A 13,257-nucleotide genomic window follows, 5' to 3' on the forward strand; every position below is an offset into this window, starting at 1 on the left:
GAATCTTCAGAATACTTGTCCTATAATAAACAATTGGCTTCATCTGATTTCTTTGTTATTTCTTTTGTTTGATTTTGTTTATTAATACAGAAAAGCTTCACTGGCCTGAGCAAGAACTTGCTAAGAAGTCTATTCTAAATGCAGAAGATTCATTGATCATTGACAGCAAAAGAAGCCTTTCACATTTATCTTCGGGAGTGCTAAAAGACATTTTCACAACTGGAACCAGTAGTTACAATGTCCTACTACAGAGCAAGGAGGAAAAAAAGCATCATTCACAAAAACAGTCTTCCTCCACCTACTCCAAAAGATGTAGAAAACCCAGCAAATCTGCTAACACTTCTCGTAGTAAAGATCCTCACAGGATGAAAGCCCTGGTGCCTGTGACGAGCAGTGGTACTTGGTACTGCCTGGAGAGGCGGCCTGCTGTTTTTGTCACTAGTTCAGTGTCAAGTCCTGTAAAGTTTACACATGATATCTCTGTTTCAGGGAACGCCATAGTACTGCCACCTAAACCCAAAAGCAAGGTCAAGCGGTGCCATTTCTCCACTCTTCAAAAGCCAAAGTCACAGCCTCAGCTGTCTAGAAGCTTTGAAAAGGGAAATGACTTTTCTGGGAAGAAATTTTGTATATTGACTGCTATAAAACCCACCAACTTAGAGAAAGAAAAACTGAGATTCTTCAAATCTGACTATACCTACAATCCTCAGTTTGAGTATGCTAATCCTGCTCTGCCAAGTGTATTAACTAAGCACAGCCACGCATCTGACCGATTTCTTAAGCAGGTAAAATGCCATTTCAATAGTGGTACTTCATTTTTATGTGCTAAAACAATTATCTATGATCTTATAAGCAAAAAAAAAAAATACATTTGAAAATATTCAGGGACCAGGTGTGGTGGCTCACGCCTGTAATCCAAGCACTTTGGAGGCCAAGGCGGGCAGATCACCTGAGGTCAGCAGTTCAAAACCAGCCTGACCAACATGGTGAAACCCCGTCTTAAAAAAAAAAAAAAAAGAAAGAAAATATTCAAGTTATTTCTATGTTATGATTAATTCCCACTCAGGATATGTAAATATGTGACAAGAAATCTCCAGGTGAGTGATATCACCTGTATATAAACTACTTTGGACTCATTAATTTGTAATCTGTTATATAGACTCTGTGACAGGAAGCAATTATATTAGGAAAACAGCTTCAGATTCTGGTTCTAAGCTTTCATGTGGGATTTACAAACTTGTGGCCAATTTAGCCACCTACAGACAAGTGTTGGGTAGCCCACACTATGTTTTTGCTTTCTAATTGATTTCTTTTTTGTTTTTTTCTGAGACAGATTCTTGCTCTGTGCCCAGGTTGGAGTGTAGTGGTGTGATCTTGGCTCACTACAACCTCTGCCTCCCGGTTCAAGCGATTCTCCTGCCTCAGCCTCCCGAGTATCTGGGACTACAGGCGCCCACCACCATGCCCCTCTAATTTTTGTATTTTTAGTAGAGATGGGGGTTTCACGGTTTTGGCCAGGCTAGTCTCGAACTCCTGGCCTCCAGTGATCTGCCCAGCCTCCCAAAGTGTTGGGATTACAGGAGTGAGCCACCGTGCCTGGCTTCTATTGATTTTTTAATGTCTTAGATGGGGCATGCAATCCCTGGTTCTTCCTATTATGTTAAATTCCTGGCGTGCTTAGTCTCTGGTAAGTAGTTTGGGAACTGAAACTTGATTCCTGTCCATCAACTTGTTAATGCTTCACTAAAATTGTTAATCATCATCAAATAAATATTTAAACACTCATTTAAAGAGGAAAATAATGGGATTTTTGAAATTATCTTTAAGGTTAGTAAATTATGATGTGAGTGATATGAATAATACTTTTAAATTGCTCACTTTAAACCCTTAGCAGTTTTGTGTTCTACAGGGCTATAATACATTTAAATGAGAATCTCATTTAAGCATTTGAGAAGAAATTGGCTAATGTTTATCTGCAGGGCATAGTTTTGAGATCATTAAGGCCAACTACATTTGGTCAAATTAACTTTGTTCAGGTTTTTATAATATGTTAGCTTCAACTTGGCTTTGTCAGTGACTGAAAATCTGTTTGTAGGATAGGTAAAACTGCATGATTCTTCTTGCATATCCTGTTTCTTTTGCTGATAATAGTTATTTGGTCTTGTGGCCAGCAGATGTTTTGCTGTTTATTGTAGATAACATGGAATTTGGCCCGTCTTTTGAAGTGATTATGTAAAACTTAATTATGTAAAGCCATTATGTAAAGATTAAAATAATTTTAATTATGGTACTTACTTTCCTTTTTTAGGGTCTTTTTTCTACTGCTTTAGTATTTTTTAATGGGCATTTGCTTTTTTAAAAATGTGCTGAGATTGTGCTAAAAATTGTGATTCAAATTGATAAGTTACTGATATAAAGTGGCATTTTTGGATGGGAAAAGGCAGCATTAAAACATAGTGATTACATATCTACTTGTAGGCTCTACTACTTCCACATGTATAAAATGGAGGGAAGAAAATACCTACTTTAGGAGGTTATTTTGATAATTAAATGGAGAATGCTTAGTGCATATACTGCAGTTATCATTGTGCTTGGCACCTAAAAAGCACTAATAAAGAGATTAGCTGTTATTTTTATTTCTGTTTGGCAGTCATTCTTGTGATTTTTTTTTTGTGGAAATTGCACATCTTTCACAAATATAAATTTTACAATTGTAAAAATCCTATTTGCATTTTCCCCCGAATGCTGAAAGAGATGTCTGAGATTTATTTACCAGTATTCCTTAATTTGGAGACCTACCCTAGCCCTGCCTGTTGGGAAAGAGATTTCCAACCATTAGATTAAAAAGAATGCTCTCTGATTCCTCTAGAAGGCAATTTGGGAGCCTCAGCAGCCCCACAGATTGAGAATTGGCACTGCTTGGCCTGTGGCTTTGCAATTTTAATTTTGACCCAGTTCCAGCTTCAGATTAATCCTACAGTTGAATTGCTTGAGACTTCTACGTAGCACCAGCAATCTTAGCTGACTTGTACTGCAAATGCCACCATTTGGGAGAATATTCTCAATAAATGCCAAGTCTACTGTTTAAACCACTTTAATCAGTTAAAAGAAATACATGATACAAGACCTCTGGGAAAATATACTTTAATTCTTCTTCAGCTACTGAGTGAATTATGACTTGATATGATACATCCATCTCTTCCTCAGATAAAGCAGCAGCTTCCAGGCTGGTCTCGAGGATTCAGAAACATGCTGCCCGAAGGGGCCAGGATAGCCAAGTAGCCCCATGGTCTCTGGCTTCTACCTTTGAGGCCTTGCCAACCCCCAGCTGACAGTCTCTTGCATTTCACAATCTGGATCTAGGTAAAGCAGGCAATCTGTATTGTTTTGGAGGATGATTGTGGTCCTCTTAAGTACACAGATTGGCAGAATGATGATAGACTTTCACGCTCAGATAAGTCTGCCATAGTGGAACCGAGGCAGCGCTCATGCTCTATTCTCCCCATCATTGTCATGGAGTTCCAGGCCTCAGGTTTTTGGTCTAGGCAGTAGGTCCCTAGGGAGGCACTCAGACCACTGAGGTGATACAAGGCATACAGCAGGCTGCAGGACTGGATTGTAACTCTAGATGGAGCCTGCTGAGCCCTGCCTGACCTGTAGCATCTTGAGGGGAAAGCATAGACAAGACGCCTTATGAGAAGAACAGCAGTAAGGAAAAGCCAGAGCACTGTATGTCTCAGAGCAGTCAGAGGTTCTGACCAGAACAAAGTCATAATTTTCTAGCTACAAACATACTTTTTTTTTTTTTTTGAGATGGAGTCTCACTCTGTTGCCCATCCTGGAGTGGCGATCTCTGCTCACTGCAGCCTCTGCCCCACAGGTTCAACTGATTTTCCTGCCTCAGCTTCCTGAGTAGCTGGTATTATGGGTGCTCGCCACCACACTCGACTAATTTATGTGTTTTTAGTAGATACAAGGTTTCACCATGTTGGCCGGGCTGGTCTTGAACTCCTGACCTCAAGTAATCCGCCCACCTTGGCCTCCCAAAGTGCTGGGATTATAGGCGTGAGCCACCGCACCTGGCCTGTACTGTCTTTCTAATAATAAAACATTAAGAGTGATATGTCTTGATTTATTTTAAAGACATATTCATGACTGAAACAGTATAGTTGCAGTAAGAGTTGAAAAAGCTGCAAGAAAAGTACATCTTTAAAAAGGTGTTTAATGTCTCTCAAAAAAGGCATTTTCATCACAACCATATAATTTAAGTGTTAGAGTATCATTTCATATTATATATCTATTTGAGTGGAAAAACTATTATCCTTGTATTATTATAGGATCTTAATTTTTTTTCTTTTTTTAAGACAGGGTCTCACTTTGTCACCCAGGCTGGAGTACAGCGATGCTGACATGCTCACTGCAGCCTTTACCTCCTGGGCGCAAGCAGTCCTCTTACCTCAGCCCCCCAAGTAGCTGAAACTACAGGCATGTGCACCATGCTCGGCTAATTGTTGTATTTTTTGTAGAGATGGGATTTTACCATGTTGCCCAGGCTGGTTTCAGACTGCTCACGCAGTCTGCCTGCCTCAGATTCCCAAAGTGCTGGGATTACCGGCATGAGCCACCACACCTGGCCCTAAATTTTTTTTTTGCTACTTTAATTTAGTGGAAGTTAATTGTTCTGTGCTGTCAAGAGTAACTTAGTAGAGTTTTTGGAAACCTCAGAGGTATTTAAAATAGAGGTTTCATTCTTATTTGTTAGTCATTCTGCCAAAATAGAGAAAAGGAAAGGGCTGTGATTCTGACAGCCCCTTTCTTCCCCACACCAAAGCAACATAGCACAAAACACTCTATGGCATGGCAGTGCATTTGCATTTATAGAGTTCATATTTTATTGATTGGTTGATTGTTGCAACCGAGTCTTGCTGTGTTACCCAGGCTGGAGTGCAGTGATGCAATCTCAGCTCACTGCAATCTCCGCCTCCAAGGTTCAACTGATTCTCATTCCTCTGTCTCCTGAGTAGCTGGGATTACAGGCACACACCACCAGGCCATGCTAATTTTTGTACTTTGAGTAGAGATATGGTTTCACCATATTTGCCAGGCTGGTCTGGAACTCCTGGCCTCAGATGATCCGCCTACCTCTGCCTCCCAAATGCTGGGATTATAGGCGTGAGCTAACCACATCCAGCCAGAGTTCAAATTTTAAAAGTAAGTACCTACATGGACCAACTTCGTAATGTTAGGAAATGAATTCTGATTTTCATCTTCCTAGTTAGCAAACTATATAGTCATGGTATATGGGTTCACAAACTCAGTTGCCTATAGGAGCTGTGCAGAAATCATAAATGATTACAGGAATCTTGCCGGGTACAGTAGCAAACTGGAAATCAGAGAGCAGTTATTTTGTTTGAGTCACAGTTTGGAACCAGCATCTTTGAGGTTTTCAAGGGAAGGCAGAAACCTGATTTTTATACAAAGTCTTCCAGTTTGTAAACATTGATACCCAATTCAGTTAAACACAGGCTGAGGCTGGCCGTGGTAGCTCATGCCTATAATCCCAGCACTTCTGGAGGCCGAGGTGAGGGATTGCTTGAGGTCAGGGGTTTGAGATCAGCCTGGCCAGCATAGTGAAATCCTGTCTCTACTAAAAATACAAAAATTAGCTGGGCATAGTGGCACCTGCCTGTAATCCCAGCTACTTGGGAGACTGAGACAGGAGAATTGTGAGAATTGCCTGAACCTGGGGAGGCTGCAGTGAGCAGAGATCATGTCGCTGCACTCCAGCCTGGGTGACAGAGTGAGAATCTGTCTCAAAAAAAAACAAAAAAAGAAAAGAAACACAGGCCAATGAAGACCTCTATGTGGGCTACATTCTTCTTTTGGATTGCTATTTTGCTACCTGTGATTCACCAGCTTTGTTTAACATAGGCTTCATTTCCTTAGAACCAGTGATTAGTATGGCAAAGACTTAAATGTAGTCTTCTGAAAACAGTCTTTTGATTTCAGCATTTATAGTGAGAATGGAATAGGCAATTGCCTATTTCATTGTTATATTAAAGCATATATATAATGGGTACATATATAATATTACATTATTGTGCTTTAAAACAAGACAAATGTTCATTTTTCTTTTTTGATAGAAAAAAGTTAATTGGAAATAAATTGCCTTCACTAATAGGATGTCTTGACATAAAATTTCTTTAAAGCTAAATTGTAATTGTACTAGCATTGAAATACTATTTTATCTTTGTAGACCTCAAGTTGCCAAAACAGTGAAGGGAGGAAAAAGTAAGCCTTCTTTTTACTTTTTCCTAGATGACATGATATTCTGTTTAGCAAATCCCAGACCTTTCACAGATACACTGAAGTTGTAAGGTTTTTAAAATTTTGAGTTTAGTGTGTTCCATAGTAGCCTTGTGTATTAGATTGGAGAACTGGGGTTATTTCTTAACCTAAATAGCAAGAAAGATTTTCTTACAGACCAGAGATGGAAACTTCCCAATCAGATTGTATGTCCTTGGAAAAAGGTATGACCTTGATGACTCATTGAAAAGCTTTGTTGATTTGCCTTTGAAAACTTAATTAACATGTACATTCTCAGGTTCTTACCTCAACAGAGTCTTTTCAACAAAACAGGTTGAATATCTGCTTTTTCCCTTGTAGGTGGTGAAAGAATAGTCTGCGGTATTAAGCCATTTATAAATACCTTATTCTGGTAGCAGTTATCCTCTTATTTTCCCACTCACCCTTTTATACATCCAGAATACCCCCAGCCCTGATAACACAGAAATTCAACAGAGAACAGAGGGGTGTGAGGTGTGGGGTGGATGTGTGGAGGCAAGGAGGGTCAGATAAGTTGCAGGTGACAACTTAATTCTTTGCCTGTCTGTGTCATTTATTGAAGGCAGAGTCAGTGTCTGAGATCTATTTATTTTCTAGGTTCTGCATAGGTAGAATATAATATTTTGAAATACTTTGGTTTGTTGATTTTTATTATAATCTAGTCCTAGTCTGCTGCAGTTCATGTTACAGAAAACTGGATTGTTGGCAAAAGTACTTTTGCTCCCTCTGTCGCTCCCCTGCTCTCCACACTGCTGTCAGTGTCTTTCTAAGATGTAAATTTGACCTCTTCAGAAAAGCTTCAGGGCTTCTCATAATTTAGGATAAAGTTCAAAATATTTGCCATGGCCTGTAAGGCCTTATACCAAGGTCAACTGTATACTCCTACAGCATCTCATTTAAATATATGTCACAGCATTTATCCACTGTTACCATCCTTCACTTTCTTGTTTGTCTTTACCCATAGACCAGACTCCTTGATAGAAGTGTGATTTTCTTATTTCAGCTCTTCCCAGAATTGAGTGCAGTTCTTGGTACTGAATAAACGAGTTTCCCAATGCCTCTCCATCCCAGGAACCTGCAGTCTTGTCAAACCAAGTTCTATTTCACTTTCTTATTGGTCCCTTTTGCATAGAATGTCCCCTATTTCCTCTAATCCCCTACTTCTATTTCCCTTTGTTCAATAATCTCATAATTATTTATAATTCCTTCAAAGTATTACTACATTGGATCTGTTTATATGTCATCTCTGCCAGTCTATTGGTAAAACAGGGACTTAGATTCTAAAATATAAAGCTGCATAAAAGTGACAGTGATTGGCACATAGAAGGTAAGGCATAGCTAGATAAATGAATGGTTCTTTTTGCTGGTATGTTAAAAATTTAGTGAAATACTTTATAAACAGTGGATCCAAATTTGTGACCCAGGGGTCAAGTTCAGCTTGCATATGTGTTTTGTTTGGCCAGCACAGTCTTTTATAAAATGTTGGAATGTAAATAGGCTCTTCTTTGGCCTCTTCCAGATGTCTTATAATCAGTAGCTTTACACAGTGATTACTCCTTGCAGCTGAAGGGATTTTAGTGTGTGACTACTACTGTCCCATTAGTTTGTGGCTACAGAACCTTAAATGGAGGCCCAGTGATCTGACTGAGTAATCACAAATCTTTATCTACCTAATTTGCTACCAGGAGGCAATAACCAGCATTGAAAAATTCATTTAGTATCTTGCTTTTCATTCTGTGAAGCTCAAAGAGCCAGAATATGTCTATGCGTGTATATATATCCCATGCTTATCCGAAGTAACCATTTTCGGACTGTTCTGAGGAACATCACCTAAGCAAAGAGAGCCATACATGTCGGAAGACGTAGAATATTATATTCATCTCCCACATTCACCACACATAGTATCATAATAAAAGCTTAGGAGAGTCTTTTGTTTAATTTAATTTTCCAAACTAATTTGGCCTTGAAACCTTTAAAAAACAGTATCTTATTGACCGCTTTCCCTCAAGAAAGTTTGGAAAACACTGGCTTAAAGAAAAGGACTGTCCAAGATCCTAGGGATTATTGTCTATTTTGGGGGAAAAGTTTTAGATTCTAGAATTTTTTGAAAAGGAGAGGAATGAAGGGAGAGTTTGAATTGTATATTAATTAGTAAAGCAGTAGAAACATAACCTTGAGTAAAAAGTTGGAGGGCAAACCAATTACCTTAAATTCTGAAATTAAAACCCAGTGATTTTCTGTTAAAACTTAAGTACTTCCCGCAGCCATGTGGGAGATAAGCACATTCACAGCCCCTCCATGCTCTCATTTTGTCTTCACAACTCTGTGAGGTAAATAGGGCAGCGATTTTAATCTCCCTTTTGCCAGTGAAGAACCTAAACCTGAGAAAGGTACAATGACAAACTTAAGAGCACACAGCCAGCAAATGATGGGGCCCTAACGTAAAACCAGGTCTACTGACTTCTAGTCTTTCCACAGCTCCATTCTACCCCCTATCATATTGGTGTCCCCATCGTATATAGTTTTTCACTGAGTGAAAACTGCAGTTTAGCACATGATTGATGGTCAGGTGTCCAGATTGCAAAACAGTAAACAAAATCAGCAAGTAAACCAGAAGTGTATTATTCAACAGATGTTTCAGAAACTTTATTATCTAAGACAGCATTGAAAGTTTTTGTAGAGAACATTTTTTTTCTGGATTAGTGATTTTAATGTTAAATTATACTATTTGATTACTCTTCCCTTTAAAAAAAAATAGCTTTATTAAGATACAATTCAAATGTCATACAGTTTACTCATTTAAAGTATGCAGTTCTCCTGCAATGTAAAACTAAACTAAAAAAAAAATTATAAAAAATAAAAATAGGCTGGGCGCAGTGGCTGATGCCTGTAGTCTCCGCACTTTGGCAGATCAGGTCAGGAATTCGAGACCAGCCTGACCAACAAACATGGTAAAACCCCATCTCTACTAAAAATACAAAAATTAGTTGGGCGTGGTGGTGAGCACCTGTAATCCCAGCTACTCTGGAGGCTGAGGCAGGGAGAATCGCTAGAACCCAGGAGGTGGAGGTTGCAGTGAGCCGAGATTGCACCACTGCACTCCAGCCTGGGCAGAGTACAGTTTACTGGTTTTAATCTATTTAGAGTTGTGCAGCCATAACCATTAATTCTAGAACATTTCATCACCTCAAAAATAAACACTGTACCCATTAACAATCGTTCCCCATTTGTAACCAACCTTGCAGCCCTAGGCAACCACCAGTCTACTTTTGGACTTTCTGGATTTGCCTGTTCTGGACATTTGTTATAAATGGAATCACACAATACCTGTGGCCCTTTGTGACTGGCTTCTTTCACTTATAATGTTTTCAAAGTTTATCTGTGCTGTGTTCTAGCATGCATCAGCACTTTTTATTGCTGAATAATATTCCGTATATGGATATACTACATTCTATTTTTTTTTTATCATTTGATAGACATTTGAGTTGTTTCTGCTTTTTGGCTATTATTAATAATGCTGTATGAACATTTGCATACACATTTTTTGTGGATATATGTTTTCAGTTATCTTGGATAAACATCTAGTAGTGGAGTTGTTAGTACATATAGTTACTTTATGTTTAACCTTTTAAGGAACTTCCAGACTGTTTTTCAAAGTGATTATACCATTTTACTTTCAAACCAGCAGCCCATGTGAGCGTTCCACTTTCGCCACATTTTCATCAACTTTTTTTTCTGTAGACATCCCAGTGGGAGTGAAGTAGCATCTCATTGTGCTTTTGATTTACAATTCTCTGATGGTCAATAATGGCCATTTGTATATCTTCTTTGGAGAATTACCTATTTCAGATCCTTTGCCCATTTTTTAATTATTTGTTTTTATTATTGAGTTGCAGGAGTTATTTACATATTTTAGATATCAGATATGAAAATTTTCCATATTTTTCCAGACATTTTTTCCCATTCTTCAGATCACCTTTTATTTTTATGATAGCATTCTTTGAAGCACAGTTTTGATGAAGTCCAGCTTATCTATTTGTTATTTGCACTTTTGGTGTCATATCTAATAGCCCATTGCCTAATCCAGGATCATGAAGATTTATGCCTGTGCTGCTTCTAAGAGCTTTTATTGTTTTAGCTCTTATGTTAAGGTCTTGGATCCATTTTGAGTTAATTTTTTTTTTTTTCAAAAATTGTTTGTTTTTTTTTTTAATGAAGATGGGGTTTCTCCATGTTGGTGAGGCTGGTCTCAAATTCCCAACCTCCAGTAATCTGCCCACCTCCACCTCCCAAAGTGCTGGGATTACAGATGTGAGTCACCTTGCCCGGCCAAAGTTAATTTTTATGTATGATATGGGATAGGGGTCTAACTCTATTATTTTAAATGTGTATATCCATTTGTCCCAACCCCATTTGTTAAAAAGAATTTGATTACATACTGTTGTCATTTTAATACAGGAGAGTAAAAGTGCTTCAGGATCCTGAGATGACAGAACTATAACTATGAATAATGATGCTGTTCTATTTTGTGTGGCATTGTAAGTGACATTCAGATCAGGAAAGAGAGAGGACCATTTCCTTCACGTGGAACAATTACATATTTTGCATTTATTTCCTCTTTGCTCTAGGTCCCAGGTCTCTGAAAATCCATTTGTTTTTATGCGTATAAGATCTACAAAGCTTTATTTAAAATACTCTCTTCTTCATCTATCTGCTTCAGTGAAGAGAAATTTTTAAAAAATTTTAAAAATATATTCTCTTATTCTATAAAGAGGGAAGGATTTATTCTATGAAGAGGGAAGGATTAAGAAATGATTGCTTTGTGAATAGAGATAATATTAATAATTTAGTAAAAATAGGGGGTTTTTGTTCAATGTTTTTAAAAAGGCAAAAATGTGTTTGGTCACTTGTTTCAAATCATTTTTACCCAGAAGTGTTATCCTACCTGACAGTGTGTCTTGCGGAACTTAAGAGTAGATTCCATTATACCATTTTCTAGCATGTTAATGGAGGAATTGGCCAAGTACATCCTAAGATGTACACAAAGGAAAGGTCAAAGGTCAGATTCATGCAGACTAGGAGACTGAGACCTGGACAGTAGGGGGAGGTGTGTGTATATTAGTATGTTCTGGGGCTAGGAATTTTAAAACTGATTTTTGAAAATTTGTAATGTTACATTGCTTTCTACTTATTTTGCTCTTCTTAAAGTTGAAAGGAAGCAAGTAATATGTTTGATATCTTTGGGCAAATCTGGGCTAGATTTTTAGGGGAGTGACTGTCTGTTCCATGAGTTAACCTCAAGAATGCAAGATATACCAACTGTTTTCCTGCCAACAACTGGCCCTACCTAAAAATCTAATATAGAAAATATCAGTTGAATTTTTAAGATTTAAAAACAATTTCATGTGTTTCTTTGTTAAATGCAAATACTCCATAGAAGGGATATCAATGCCTACCTGGCAAGTGGGACAAGGTAATTAGATAGTGAATAGAAAGGTTAGGAGATTCCAAAGTAGAAGACACTTAACCATTTGTTTTTTCAGTTAGAAAGGTAGCTGATATTCATTATAAAAACTTAGAAAAGTGTGGAGAATAAGAATCCCATAATTCTACCACCCACAAGTAACCACTATTGACCTTTTAGAGTATTTTTCTTCTCCCATGCCTATTGTTCGTCGTTGTGGTCAATGCACTTTCACTTACTTATCATAAACATCTCGTATCATTAAAAACTGTCAACATTTTTTATGTCAGCATCAATTTCAGTGCCTGCGTACATTTCATGTAATAGGTGTATAACAATTAACTTGAATATTTATGTTGTTCTTTATTGGGCTTTTTTATTTCAGAGAAACAGTTTTGTTTAATCATTTATTCTAGGGAGCTTTTTGCCTAAAGCCTGTGGGAACGAGGCTAGTTAGTGAGCTGTTCAGAGGAGGTGTTTCTTTTTCAGTCCAGGTTATTCTAGACATCCTGATGTGTCTCAGAGTGCTTCTCCTCTTATTAACTTAGCTAGAAATAATGGCATTTTTTAAGAAAATGGTTTTATTTATTTACAGACAATAAAATTTACTCATTTTAGGTATATATTGCAGTCACTCTCCTTCCCTGAACCTTGTCCCCAGGCAACCACTGACCTGAAGTGGCCATTCAGGTCTTTTTATCTCTTCACTCAGGTCTTTTTATTGCTAAGAAAAGTTGCCTTAACTGTTTTTTTTTTTTTTGAGACGGAGTTTCGCTCTTGTTACCCAGGCTGGAGTGCAATGGCGCGATCTCGGCTCACTGCAACCTCCGTCTCCTGGGTTCAAGCAATTCTCCTGCCTCAGCCTCCCAAGTTGCTGGGACTACAGGCATGTGCCACCATGCCCAGCTAATTTTTGTATTTTTAGTAGAGACGGGGTTTCACCATGTTGACCAGGATGGTCTCGATCTCTTGACCTCGTGATCCACCCGCCTCAGCCTCCCAAAGTGCTAGGATTATAGACGTGAGCCACCGCACCCAGCCAGTTGCCTTAATTTTGAATATTTCTCTGAACCATTTATTTTAGTTTTCTTTTACTCATTTTTATAATTAACAGACTTAGTATTAGCCATCTGCATTTTACATCTCAACTTCCCTCGTTTTGACTTTTCTTCTCTTTTCCTAAGATAATTTTTTAAATACTTCTTTAAGCATGTTATTTTTTTTCTTCTCTCTCTCTCTCTCTTTCTTTCTTTCTTTTTTGTAGAGACAGGGTCTCATTATATTGGCCAGGCAGGTCTTGAACTTGAACTCCTGGCCTCATATGGTCCTCCTACCTTGGCCTCCCAAGTGCTGGGAGACTTGAGTTATCACGCCTGGCCTCTAAGAAAATTTTTGAAGATTATTTTTGGTTATATTAATTTTTGAGATGGAGCTTGTACTTTCTAAAA

The 13,257-nt window shown here is 38.1% G+C and overlaps 1 protein-coding gene across 3 annotated transcripts in view; it reads left to right on the plus strand.

The window, feature by feature from the left end:
* The window catches only part of MATCAP2 (microtubule associated tyrosine carboxypeptidase 2), a 61,840-nt gene that overhangs the window by 29,189 nt on the left and 19,394 nt on the right, over positions 1-13,257 (plus strand). For all 3 annotated transcript variants that reach the window (XM_064380455.1, XM_064380453.1, XM_064380454.1), the window contains one exon: positions 91-785. In XM_064380455.1, the coding sequence (XP_064236525.1) occupies positions 91-785 (695 nt within the window). The remainder of the gene's footprint in view (positions 1-90; positions 786-13,257) is intronic.

This window comes from Aotus nancymaae, unplaced genomic scaffold (assembly GCF_030222135.1).
Source record: "Aotus nancymaae isolate 86718 unplaced genomic scaffold, 86718_ANA_hifiasm-v0.15.2.pri h1tg000025l, whole genome shotgun sequence".
Taxonomy (NCBI): Eukaryota; Metazoa; Chordata; class Mammalia; order Primates; family Aotidae; genus Aotus; species Aotus nancymaae.